Consider the following 13150-nt stretch of genomic DNA (forward strand, 5'->3'; position numbering starts at 1 on the left):
GACGTCTAAGCAGGTCAAAGGATATATATATAATGGAGGAAAGACGGGGTATGATTTTCCCTTTTAATAATGATGATGTTTGAATAACCGGCTTAACCGGCTGAACCGATTGAAACTTAAAAAGAAACCGGTCTCAGGCAACGCGGTCAACATGTATTTATCACGTGGTTTTCAATAATCAGAAAAAGTTGAAAGTTAAGACTTAAAGTCTGATAATTGAAGATCGCATATTCAAGGTAAAACTACTTGAGTATTATATAATGATATTATTAACAATATATTACAAAAAGCTTGTCATTAGATATATATTAACCCAATCATCAAATACCACAAGATGGCTAAAAAGAAGTCAACCGAAGGAGCTATCGCTATATTACCTTCTGCAGGCAAAAAGCTTACATTTAACGATAGTGATAATGAAGATGATATCTTGCAAGAAGAACAAATACAACATGAAGAACATCTTAGTGGAGATGATCAGAATGCAGGAGATTGGACAGATGAAAATGATGAAGATGAAGATGATGCTCCTGAAGCTGTAGGTACGAGTAAAGCTATGGAAGAGGAAAAACGTATAGCAGAACGAGAAGCTTCGTGAGTTCGATAACATAATCGATACATTTCTCATAGGATAATCGCACTCCATGAGATTTTTGTGATCGAAGGAAAACTTGCTGATATCATCCATTCACAGATTGAAGGAATCACAACGTTCAGCAGCTAAAGCTCGTTCACAAGCTATAGCACAAGCTAAAGCTCAAGCAGAAATGGCTAAGGGAAAAGCGAAATCAACAATCAAGAATTTACCTAATCCACCTAAAAACAAGAAAGCGCAGAAATCTCAAAACTCTAATGCGGATGAAAATGATGATCAAGATGAAGATGAAGAAACGAAAAAGTTGAGAAGGAGGATGGAAGCTGCTATGGCTCAAGCTTCGGATGAAGAAGATGATGAGTCAAATCTGGAAGATGAAGAATCAAATTTGGAAGATGACGAAGATAATAGCTTGGAGGAAGATGATGAAAAATCTTATCATACAGATTCGGAGGAAGAAGAAAATCCAGAAGAAGAAGAAGAACTTGATTCTGATAGTTCAGAAGATATATCAAATGTAAAAGTAGATGAAAGTATGAAAGGTAAATTTGCAGCTATGCAAGCTATGATGGAAGCTAGTGAAGCTAGAGCTGGAATTAAACAATCATCCGCCGCCGCCGCCGCCGCCGCATCATCATCATCATCATCTGCAAAAGCTGGACCATCAATAACGAAAAAACTTGAAAAAAGGAAAGCTATCAAAGAAGATGAATCAGAAGATGAAAGTGAAGAGGAAGAAGAAGAAGATGATGATGAAGAAACTAAATGGGATTTATTACCTGGTGCACCTAAACCATTATCGAAATCAACTTTGAATAAAGCTGCTCAAATTGAAAAAGAGAAAAAGGAAAAAGAATTAACTAAATTGAATGAACAAAAATCACAAATTCAAGAAGATGGGAAGAGAAAGAAGAAAAGAAGAAGAGTAACAAAGGATAAAACGATAAAGAAAATATCGTGAGTCTCGTTGATCATTATGAGGATAAAGGTACAATCCTAACATACATATTCATCTGCTCACACTTATTTTGGTGTAGTGACAAAACCACCCTTCATTTACTTCCACCTACATTTAACCCCTCATCAACATCTCTTCCACCTATAATAGATTCGCGTAAGAAAATATCAACAACCCCGAAAGGTAAAGCATCGAAAGATAAATTTGTGAAAAAAGCAATGAGTAGCTCAGGTATGATACCTGGAAGAGGTATTGTAGATGGACGCAAAAGGATCGTGGGATAGTTACTCGCGGATACATGATCTTCTTTTCAGATTGTTATACTTTACAGCCTTGTTTAAGTATGCAGAGTCGCGTATGCATCTTAGACATAGGTTGATAATGCATTCTCATGTTCAATGTAATTTTGCCAAGCCAAGATATTTTTTCGGTCATTGCCACTTGAACTTTTAGCGCAGCGCGTCAAAGAGTGACTTATGCGTGTTCATTCATATTCAATTCAAAACTTAAGCTGTGCTTTTTAAATCTATATCTGACTTTGAGTTATTTCCAAACTTACATCATCAAAAGCAATATCTGCAATACACTTCAAAATCTCCACTACCTCATTTAGTTGAGTTGGAAATCGAGTGGTTCAAAAAAATGACAACATATCAACCTTTACCTACTTCTGATATTGATTCTATAAATCAAAATCAAGATAGGTTTTCAAATTCTTCTAATTCAAATTCAATAATACAACATGAAACAGATCCTTCTTATAGACCATTACGTCAATCTGTACAAGAAGAATTTAATAGACCACCTCCTTCAATTTGGAAACGTTTACTTTTAATTTTAGCTTTATTAATTATGGCTTGGTTAAGTATTTGGTTAGGTAAAAAAGGAATAAAAGAAAAAGGACCTACAATAATTTATGCTAATAGGTAAATTTATTTTAATTTTTCGTGAATCAATTTAGATACAAAAAAAAAAACCTAATTTTGATTGTTTTTAGATATTCTGATGAATTTAAATATAGACCAGCTGCTTCACCTGTTATAACAGAATATTTAAGTAAAAATAAAATAAAAATTAGAGGTGCAAGTTTAGGTGGAGTTGGAATTGAAGAAAAAAATATTCCTTTAACAAATTTACAAATTAAAAAACAAAAAGAAAAAAAAATTCAAGAAGCAAAAAATAAAGCAAGAGAAAAAATGGGTTTAAGAATTAAAAAAAGAAAATCATTAAAAGAAAAGAAAAAAGAAGAAGAATTAAAAACACTTGAACTTGAAAAAAGAATAAAAGGTTTATAAATTTGTTTTTTTTAAATGTGATAAGATATTTTGATGGATTAAGTATTCGTAGTAGTAGTAATTTTATGATATATGAGTATGAAGATTTATTTATGAGAGATTTTCTTTCAATGTCCTTAGAGAGCTCAAATGAAGAAATTCACACATGATGCATTGTCTATTAATTCAGATTACAGCATTACCATGCAACTTTTTTGTTTTTAGTGTACAGCTGACCCAGTATGCATGCTTTGAGAATACAATGACAGAAACTCCATTTAACTGATGACAGATGATAGACTGGTCATCTCAAAATCAATCTCGAGGTGGAGGTCAATTGAACTTATCACGGTTTCTTCTTTCAGTACTGTATTTACTTTCATTTGTTTTCGATTTCGAGAATAAATTAATAGCAAAAAAAGACCGTACAATCTCCAATAAGTACTATATGTACACAGCAACAATTATCACACGATGAAGTAAGTAATCTTGTCCTTTCTCATCAAATTCAATTAAGAACTAATTTGAGCATCTATAAAGCACAATTCGTGAAATCAATCGAATCAATGAAAGGGAATTACAATTAGGTGTAAAAGGATCATGGCATGATGAATATAAAGGTTTATCTCGTTTTCAAGTTCGTTTAATCTCAACCTTATATTAATGTATTTGGTCAAATTTTCAGATTCAGCTTATATTTTCGTTGGTGGATTATCTTTTGAACTTTCAGAAGGAGATATAATAACGATTTTTTCTCAGTAAGTTGTTTTTGTTTTTTTTAAAAGAAAAAAAATCATAAAGGAATTTTGATTCTACTTATCTATTATATTAAACTAATTCAAACAAAAATTCACTTCTTTTTAGATGGGGAGAAATAATTGATATAAATTTACCTAGAGATAAAGAAACTGGTAAAACAAAAGGATTTGGTTTTTTAATGTATGAAGATCAAAGAAGTACAGTTTTAGCTGTTGATAATATGAATGGAGCTTTAGTTTTAGGAAGAACAATAAGGGTGAGTTATAAAAATAATACATTCTTTCTTGAAAAAATTTGTAAATAGATTGGAATTTGATAAAAAGGGAATTCATTAATTCTTTTTTATTATGATTTTATAATTAGGTTGATCATACAAGGAATTATCGTCAACCTGGTAAAAGAAATGATGAAGGACAATATGAAGAACCTGAAGAACCAACTTATAATGCTATGCCACCAATATTATCTGGTAAGTTCATCATATCAATTAAATTATTGCTCTCGTATATTTGATATAAATTTGATATATGATATATTCTGAATTAATCATTTTGGATTCCTTTATTAATATAGGATCAGAATCAGATGAATCGTCTGAAGAAGAAAAAGATGATTTAGATGAAGAAGATCCAATGGCATCATTTTTAAGATCTGAAAAGAAAAAATTAAAAATTAAAAATTTAACAAAAGGTGAAAAAGGTAAAAAAAGAAAATATGAAGGAGAAACTAAAGAAGAACGAAAAAAAAGAAAAGAAGAAAAAAAATTGAAAAAACTCAATGAAGAAAAAGAAAAAGAAAAAATCAAAATCAAACAAGAAAGATATACACCTATTGCATCTACTTCAAGAATTCAACGACAACCAGAAGATGATGATGATAGAAGACAAGAAGGAAGAGCTAATAGAGATGATTGGAGAGATGGAAAATTTGAACTAGAACGTGAAATACAGAGAGAAGGAGATTATTTGAGAGATGGTAGAGATGATATACGATCTAGTTTTAATTCGCGCGATAGGAATGACTTGACTAGACGAGATAAGGAAGATAGGCGATATGTTTCTCGAGATAGGGAAGATAGGGATGGGTCAGATAAACGGGAGAGAGTTAGGGATGAAAAGGAAGATAGGTATAAAGATAGGGATGACAGTAGGAGGTATCGGAATGATGATGAGAGAGATAGGCGATATAGGGATGAATACGATAGGCCCAGAGAAAGAGAGAGCGATCGAAGAAGAACGGATGAACGCGATTATAGGCGTTAAAAGACGTTCACACTGTGCAAAAATACTATGTTGTACTCAACAAATACAATTATAAAGAGATTTGATCTCCTGGATAAGATATGCATGAAATCGTAATATGTTTACTATATTTGCGTCTGTGTTTCAGTGACAGCATTACTCTCTGTCCATTCTGCTGGTGTCATTTTTTTGGCTGAAGAAGGAACAGTATCTGCCAAGTAACCGAATTTCTTTGGGTTGGTGTAGTATACTATGCAGTGTGAAAAAAAGAAATTAGTATTTGACTCGTTATATAGGTTTTCCTTGTTTTTTCGAAACTTCTCTTATACCAGATGAGAATATATAAAACTTGAAATGGAACTCACAAATATCATTCTTTCTAGTAGGTTTAGCATTTTTAATATCTTTTCCAGCATATTTTTGAGGGAAAATTTCTTTTCTCAAAGATAAATTATTATAATAAATTGAAGTTAATTTACCACCTGAATTTAAAATTTTTTCTGAAGCAGATTTTGAAAATCTTGATAAATTTAATTCTAAAGAAGGTAAAGGTAAATTTGAATTTGAATCACCTAATAATTTAATTCCTGAAAAATTTGATAAATTTCCATGAATTAAATTTGATTGTAAAATTTCTTTAATTCCAATTGGATTTAATGGATTTATTTTACCTTTTAAAATAAATTCTTGTAATTTTGATATAGATAAAGGTGCATAAGTTTTTGAAGTACTTAAAAAAAAAAAAAAAAAACAATTCAATTAATTAAAAAAAACTTAATATTTTAATTTCAATTATTTTAGCTTTTTAAAAGTTGAGAAAAAAATCCAACTTACAAATTTATAAAACCTCTTTTAGGTACTTTACGATGTAATGGAGTTTGACCACCTTCAAATCCTAATCTAACTCCTTTACCATTACGTGCTTTTTGACCTTTATGTCCTCTACCTGAAGTTCCACCTCTTTGAGATCCTGGACCTCGACCATATCGAATATCCTTAAGTATTCAATCATAAAAATCAGCTATTTTACTTATCAAAGGAGGCTTAAATAGCTACTGATACCAATCTTGAACGTGACTCACAGCATGAGTCGATCCTTTCGCGGGTTGTAAATCTCCTAAATGAGTGAAAGAAGAAGCTGATCTTGATGAAGAAGCTTTTGACGAAGAAGCGAAAAGTCTCGATGATGATGAGACTAGTGATCGAAGTGGTTGATTGAACATGTTGAATGACATGTTGTGTTGTGTTGTGTTGTGTTGGCGTTTGTCGAGTTAGCTTTGTACTTGGATTAACAAATGTGAATGCAAGATATCAAGTAAGGAATATCGAAAAGTCGAGCCTGAAGCTCTAAGACTAATCTCATTCGGTTGGAATGAATGGTTAACAAGTAAATATCATTCTATTTTCAAAATGGAAAAATATGCCACATCATTCTATAATTTGTGATTTTGTACCCCTGAATAATAGTTTATCTTCCTAGTCGTATATCTAAAAAAATATCATCAACTCTTATCGCAAAGAGTGTATACTATAATTGATATTGGAATTGATTCGTATGCTTAGAGTTCTAACTCGATCTATACTCAGTACAACTCATTCGTGTTCACATTGTCAAGTTCAAAGTCAACTGTCATTTTCAACAAAAATCAATACTTCAACATTCTTGCGAAACCAAACTCAAATTAGAAATTTCAAAATGTCTGCTCCTACTGAATCTACTGCTAATCTTCATAAAGATGAAGTTACCGGTGAAATGATTTCCAAATCGTTAGTTATCCCCTATTAGTCAAATATCATGACCAAAGTAAAATCGTTAATAACCAAATCACCATCACAGTGAGCTTAAACGAAGACAAAAGGAAAGACAATTAGCAGCTAAAAAAGCTGAAAAAGCAGCTGCTCAACCTGCTTCTTCTGCTAAACCCAAGACAGAAAAGAAGGCTGATGATGTCGAATTAGATGCAACTGTGAGTCATTTTATGCGAAGTATATGTTACATTGAACATCAATTAACTTTGCATACGAATACAGGCGTTCAGAGAATTAAGAATTAGAGAAATTCAAGCTTTGAGAAAATCACAATCACCTAATCCATACCCTCACAAATTCCACGTTTCTCAATCTGTTCCTTCTTTCGTCAGAGAATGGGGTGTTGAGGGTAAGATCGAAAAAGGTGCACATGTAGATGATGCCAAGCCTGTGAGTACTGTCATTGTGTCGACCGCTTCAAATCCTCTCCAAAACGTCATTCACTTATGGCTTACCTCTCTCTAAATGGTTAGATATCCCTCGCCGGTCGTGTATACACAATCAGAGAATCATCCTCCAAGCTCATCTTCTACGATTTAAAGGCTGATGGTGAGAAAATACAAATTTTGGCTCAAATTCAGTACGTCATCGTGTTAACATCTCCTAATCCATTCAATGCTGATTATCAAACACCTGTTGTAGAAATGCCGCCTCTCCTGAGGAATTCACCAAATCCCATTCAGTCATTCGAAGAGGAGATATCGTCGGAGTAACTGGTATTCCATCTCGAACCAAGATGGGAGAATTATCTTTGACAATCTCTTCCATTCAATTACTCTCACCATGTCTCCATCAATTACCAGGACGAGAAGGTGTTGTCGACCAAGAATCAAGATACAGAAAGAGATACCTCGATTTAATCATGAACCCACCTACAAGGGATATTTTCATAACTAGATCCAAGGTGGTCAACTACATTAGAAAATTCTTGGATAATCTCGGTTTCCTTGAGGTGAGTCTTTGAGTATTCGCATTACTTGTTCCTTCAGGTAGAGTAGCATTTCTGATTCTGTTGTTCAATTACGATGTACAGGTTGAGACACCAATGATGTCCATGATAGCTGGTGGAGCAACTGCCAAACCCTTCGTAACACATCATAACGATCTTAAGCTCGACTTATTCATGCGAATTGCTCCAGAATTATACCTCAAAGAATTGGTAGTTGGTGGATTAGATAGAGTATTCGAAATTGGAAGAGTTTTTAGAAACGAACAAATTGATATGACTCATAATCCGGAATTCTCCATTTGTGAATTCTATATGGCTTATGCGGACATGTACGATTTAATGGATATGACAGAATCTATGATTTCTGGATTAGTTCAATACCTTTATGGAACCAACAAAGTTACTTTCCACCCACAAGGTAAAGGTGAAGGTAAACCTGAATACACTGTTGATTTCACAACACCTTGGAAGAGATTTGATATGATTGGTGAACTTGAATCACAATTAAATGTTACTTTCCCACCTGGAGATACTTTACATGATGAAAATGCCAACAAATTCTTGAGAGAATTGTGTCAGAAGGTGCGTTCAACGTTTTTTTCCAATTGAAAATATCTTTGCTAATTTTGATTAATGATAAAGCACAATGTCGATTGTTCTGAACCCAAAACAAATGCTAGATTACTTGATAAAGTGAGTCATATTTTTTTCGAACTTTCCTTAAAAGATGATTTCGAAACTATGTGATACTAAACTAAATATGGGAATATAGCTTGTTGGTGAATTCATTGAAAATCAATGTATAAACCCATCTTTCATTGTTGGACATCCACAAGTTATGTCACCTTTAGCTAAATATCATAGATCAAGACCTGGATTATGTGAAAGATTTGAAGCTTTCATGTGTACAAAAGAAATTTGTAATGCATACACTGAATTAAATGATCCATTTGATCAAAGAGATAGATTTGAAGAACAAGTTAGACAAAAAGAAGCAGGTGATGATGAAGCTCAAGGTGTTGATGAAACTTTCTTAGATGCGTAAGTTTTAGTTTTTTTTTAGTCTTTTTTTTCATTCTCTTAGCTCTTTTAAACCAAATTTTTAATCCCACATTTTGCGAAAAATAAACAAAATATACAAAGCTAATTCATTATCAATTTTTCTTTCTTTACGTATATAGTCTTGAATACGGTTTACCACCTACTGGAGGATGGGGATTAGGTATTGATAGATTAGTTATGTTCTTAACTGATTCAGCAAATATTAAAGAAGTACTTCTTTTCCCAGCTATGAGACCTGTTGTAGCTACTTCAGTAGAAGCTGTTGCGCCTAGTGTGACAGCTACAGAAGCTGCCAAAGAGGGACAATAGATATCAGTGGAGTAGTAAAACGCGTAGATGTATAATAATAGTAGTTATATCTCGGATGCATATTGCCTTGGCACAATACATTAGATACATGATTAATATTTACGAGTTCGTATGTAGTATATTACAAAAATACAAAATGGGAAATGAGATCAACTTTTATACATACTAATGATTATTACGATCAACAATAACGACATTATTAATCGGTTGAAAGCGTATCCATTTTTACGATACACTTCAAATATGACTTGTTTTCGCGTATTTTTATCTTCAGCTTGACGAACTTCGTTTCTGTCATGCCAGTTCTTTGAGATTCTTGGTAACATCAATAAATCTTAATCTTCATCATGTAATTCTTGTTTCTGTCCCCTTTCTTCTTCTTGTTCTTGTTCCTGCTCTTGAGCAGCAACTTGAGCTACACCTTCAGCCATACGTCTCATAGCTTCTTCAAGACTCATTTCATTTCCATCTTCATCTCTTAAACCTGCACTAGGTAAATCTAATAAAGCTCTAGCTAAACCTTCATGAGAATTAATCAAATCATCTACAACAACTACTTCATTTTCTCCATTTTGTCCATGTTCATGTGAATTTAAAAGATCATGAGAAGATGCTAATTGAGCAAATTCTGTATCTACTTCATTATGTTCATCATCATCAATAATCATTCCATTTTGATCTAATTTATTTTCATGATTATTTGTATACGGTGGAATTAATGAATTTGTTAAACCTCCTAGATGTTCATTTACACTTGACGTATGTGACATAAGTGGATCTAAATCTCCTAAAGTATGTATATCCCCTTCTGTTGGAATAGGTGTAGTTGAACCTGATGGTCCGGCATCACTTTCTTCTCCGTCTACTCTAGATCCAGCTTTGATTGTTCCGCTAGCTGTACGTTTGGTTGATCCTTTCAGTTGTTTATGTTCTTTCACAGGTCCTCTAAGCTTTCGATATCGATTATAGATATCTGGATATTTTACTTTCAAAGCAAGAGCTAAGGGAGGTGGCATATTTGGTTCGAGTGCAGTTGGGTCGGCTGACACTTTCGCCAAGTACTAATACAATTGTATTATGTGCAAATTAGCTACGACTTCCTTGACGACAATTTGCTTGAGCGAAGCTACTTACGGCTTCCTTATCCTCTTCCGATATGTTCAACACCTTCCGTATATCATCTAACGTCTTTCCAGCTTCAATTTGCTTGTTTAACCAAGTATCGATTGATTTAGGTAATCTTCCGCCCTCGAGATCAGCATCTGAGAACGGATCTGTGAGATCGACACATAAGACTGGTCAGCTCTCGTTCCACAACATCTTGAATGACTTCGACGTCCGGCGACAACTAATCGGTAAACTCACCATGGCCTTCATGTTTCCAATGGTAGACTACCTTACAATCGCCTGTCTGCAGCTCACTGAGCACAACTCGACTTGCGCAAGCGCATTTCACGGATTTCTTTGTGTTTTTTCGAAGCTTTTCTTCGGGTAATGAGGTGGAATGTTTAGATTCGTATGTTCCTGCGTGATGACACGTAAAAGTCACTTTCTCGAAGACGGGTGAAACTCTTTTACGTCGACGTGTTTTCAGTGGAGTAGCTGCTTCTCGTTCTTCTGGTGTCATCGCTGCGATTTTATAGGAAATGTCAAGTCAGTTGCGAAAAATCTTGCATGGGGTGATTGATTGATCTATACTTACCATTCAAACTTCTTTGATGAGCTCGCATCCTTGCTTGCAACCTCTCCGCAGATCTCTTATCAGGTGTAGTTGTTCGTCTTTGAACGAAATGACACCAACTACTTTCCGCATCCAGCCATCTTAAGAAATGATTCTTACTTCCAAAATGAAGGTAGAGGGGTAAGGGGGTATCTTCAATTGACCTTGATGGTCTAGAAAAGGGAGCTATGTGTAATGGTGGCTCGTGAATCGGATTATGCTCTTGCCCTGGTTCAGTGTTTGAAAATTTTTGGTCTATTTGACTTTTACCATCATTTTGGTTCTCCAATTGTTCGCCTGAATCAGCAAGAGATGGATCGATGCTATCATTCAATCTCGATACAGCCGCGACGACTGCATCAGCAGCAGCTTGAGCTTGTGCATGATCTAAAGAAGCCTTGATGACAGCATCTATATCTTCTTGTGTAGGCTGATTATTATGATCGTTTCCTTCTGAATCGATTATTTGATGGGTATTATCTCTCAATTGATCCCCTTGATTAAGATTTTGAGAATGCTCGTCAACATCAGCATGATGATGATGATGATCTATATCTACAACTGGATCTTGGAAGAACTCGCTAGATGCCTCTAGAGAAGGATCAATGACGAAAGAAGGTATATCATTTGCTGCTGCCAAGTTGAGAGGAGAATGAGAATGAATGGCTTGACCTTCCATCTTGGGAGAATATAAGGTAAGACTGAGTGGACTTGTAAAGTGGAGGGAGGATGTTGAATGTTGTGTTGATAAATGGGAGGAAAGAAGAAGCGATGGGAAATGGGATGATGTATGTTGACAATAGCGAGGTAGTATTATTAGTAGTTGGTAACCATGAATAAGGAATCATGATCAATCAAAACACTCAGGTTGATGTAGGTTTATCATATTGCCGAAATGCCGGAAGTGGCAGCTTAGTGGAAGTGGAGGTTGTCCAACGTTGCCCCGCATTCCTTCTTGTATTATGATCACCCATATTGATCAAAGTTGAGTTCTTTCTTTAATCTTTTGCTCAAACGGTAGAAGAGAGAGGTCTGCGCAATCATGTCGGACTCAGCATCTAAGCTCGAGCCATATCTACTTCTGGCAAGATCAACTAAAGGGGCATCAGCAGCCAAAGTTATAACGGACGTCACTGCTGCGGTAAGCTAGAGAAATCACGCATTTCACTCAAGGAGTTCATGCTGATCGATTCGATGATAGGCCGGCGTATATGTTTTTGCTGAATTGTTAGATCTTCCGAATATCAAAGACGTAAGCTGTCTTATGCTACTTTATGGCATGGAGGCTCAGCTGATCTTTCCTCATCAGCTCTCAGCAGATCCCACTTATCAAGGGCATTATAACCTTCTCAGATTATTCGCTTATGGCAATCTGACGAAATATGATAGTAAGCAGCAAAACATGTCTGGTCATACTTCTCGAGTATACATAGCTGATATAACTGATAGGCTCGCCGAGCTCATATCCACCACTTACTCCCGCGCACACTTTAAAATTAAAGCATCTTACTCTGGTTTCTCTCGCTCTACACAATAGGGTGAGCCAGGATTGTCGCTGTTCTTATCACGGCCAAGTATTGACAATTTTGCAACCAGTCTCTGACGTATGATCAAATCCTCACATCACTGCGCATAGAATCTATACGGCAACTGGAAGATCTTATCATTGATGCGATATATGCCGGTTTGTTGAGCGGCAAGATGCATCATCACGAAAAGGTCTTACACGTGGATTGGGTTGCAAGTCGTGATCTGGAAGAACAAGACTTAATCGCAGTACAGAACGGTCTGCTCAACTGGTAGGCACCTTCAGCATATCCTCTTCTAGGAGAAACCGTCATACTGACACTAGTCGATTTCAGGTGCAAAACAGCAGAAACCCTCTTAACGACATTAGACGAACAAATACTGGTTACGCGCCAAAATGCAGCCAACGAAGCAGCCGACCAAGCAGATTACAAGGCTTATAGAGACAGAGAATATGAGACTATCGCATTGGAATTGAAGAATTCCAAAATGAAACCAGCTTATGGAGGATTTGGTCCTCGAGGCGGGAATCTAAAAGACTTTCAGATGGGTGGACTAGGCGGTAGCCACCTTACCAACGAGGGTTTGTTAGCTTCTACTGCGGGTGGTAAACCAGGTGTGGGAGCTGGAGTTGCTGGTGGGAGATTGTGGGTTCGTTCGACCTTTCCTCGATTTCCCAATTCAATAGCTGACAATGACCATGTGGGTTCGTGTAGGCTGACTCGAGAGGTCTCTAGTCCCGATGAATTGGAGGGTAAGCGATCTTCCAAAAGATTTAGGGATTAGCGGCGAATTGCGCAAGACTGTATGGTCTCCCACTCAGCAGCCATGGTAATTGAACAATTAGAGCCTTTTGTATGTAGCCATTTTTTGTATATAAGATATGGACCATGTAATATCCCAAAAGAGGGATGATCGTTTCATGTATTTTACGTAAGCTATTTTCC

The 13150-nt window shown here is 35.5% G+C and overlaps 7 protein-coding genes across 7 annotated transcripts; 5 read left to right on the forward strand and 2 right to left on the reverse strand.

Moving 5' to 3' along the window:
* Positions 1-334: 334 nt before the first annotated feature.
* Positions 335-1837, forward strand: I206_105874 (uncharacterized protein; the record flags this gene model as incomplete). The annotated part of the gene is made up of 3 exons (XM_019156424.1): positions 335-594; positions 695-1552; positions 1633-1837. The coding sequence occupies 3 exons, from the start codon at positions 335-337 to the stop codon at positions 1835-1837; spliced, it is 1323 nt and encodes a 440-aa protein (XP_019010226.1).
* Positions 1838-2195: 358 nt separating this feature from the next.
* Positions 2196-2848, forward strand: I206_105875 (uncharacterized protein; the record flags this gene model as incomplete). Its single annotated transcript, XM_019156425.1, has 2 exons — positions 2196-2479; positions 2551-2848. 2 exons carry the CDS (start codon positions 2196-2198, stop codon positions 2846-2848), a joined length of 582 nt encoding a protein of 193 aa, XP_019010227.1.
* Positions 2849-3301: 453 nt separating this feature from the next.
* On the forward strand, positions 3302-4848 carry I206_105876 (uncharacterized protein; the record flags this gene model as incomplete). The annotated part of the gene is made up of 6 exons (XM_019156426.1): positions 3302-3306; positions 3368-3447; positions 3513-3585; positions 3692-3842; positions 3950-4055; positions 4160-4848. 6 exons carry the CDS (start codon positions 3302-3304, stop codon positions 4846-4848), a joined length of 1104 nt encoding a protein of 367 aa, XP_019010228.1.
* Positions 4849-4952: 104 nt separating this feature from the next.
* I206_105877 (mitochondrial 54S ribosomal protein uL15m) lies at positions 4953-6062 on the reverse strand (the record flags this gene model as incomplete). Its single annotated transcript, XM_019156427.1, has 4 exons — positions 4953-5077; positions 5193-5557; positions 5662-5822; positions 5910-6062. 4 exons carry the CDS (start codon positions 6060-6062, stop codon positions 4953-4955), a joined length of 804 nt encoding a protein of 267 aa, XP_019010229.1.
* A 461-nt stretch (positions 6063-6523) lies between these two features.
* On the forward strand, positions 6524-8956 carry I206_105878 (lysine-tRNA ligase; the record flags this gene model as incomplete). The annotated part of the gene is made up of 9 exons (XM_019156428.1): positions 6524-6594; positions 6665-6794; positions 6859-7026; positions 7110-7216; positions 7279-7588; positions 7670-8167; positions 8228-8278; positions 8358-8626; positions 8767-8956. 9 exons carry the CDS (start codon positions 6524-6526, stop codon positions 8954-8956), a joined length of 1794 nt encoding a protein of 597 aa, XP_019010230.1.
* Positions 8957-9291: 335 nt separating this feature from the next.
* I206_105879 (uncharacterized protein) lies at positions 9292-11355 on the reverse strand (the record flags this gene model as incomplete). The annotated part of the gene is made up of 4 exons (XM_019156429.1): positions 9292-10017; positions 10091-10230; positions 10322-10585; positions 10659-11355. The coding sequence occupies 4 exons, from the start codon at positions 11353-11355 to the stop codon at positions 9292-9294; spliced, it is 1827 nt and encodes a 608-aa protein (XP_019010231.1).
* Positions 11356-11718: 363 nt separating this feature from the next.
* Positions 11719-12989, forward strand: I206_105880 (uncharacterized protein; the record flags this gene model as incomplete). Its single annotated transcript, XM_019156430.1, has 7 exons — positions 11719-11817; positions 11878-11928; positions 11986-12064; positions 12126-12214; positions 12273-12475; positions 12539-12850; positions 12920-12989. The coding sequence occupies 7 exons, from the start codon at positions 11719-11721 to the stop codon at positions 12987-12989; spliced, it is 903 nt and encodes a 300-aa protein (XP_019010232.1).
* Positions 12990-13150: the final 161 nt, after the last annotated feature.

This window comes from Kwoniella pini, chromosome 8 (assembly GCF_000512605.2).
Source record: "Kwoniella pini CBS 10737 chromosome 8, complete sequence".
In the NCBI taxonomy this organism is placed as follows: domain Eukaryota; kingdom Fungi; phylum Basidiomycota; class Tremellomycetes; order Tremellales; family Cryptococcaceae; genus Kwoniella; species Kwoniella pini.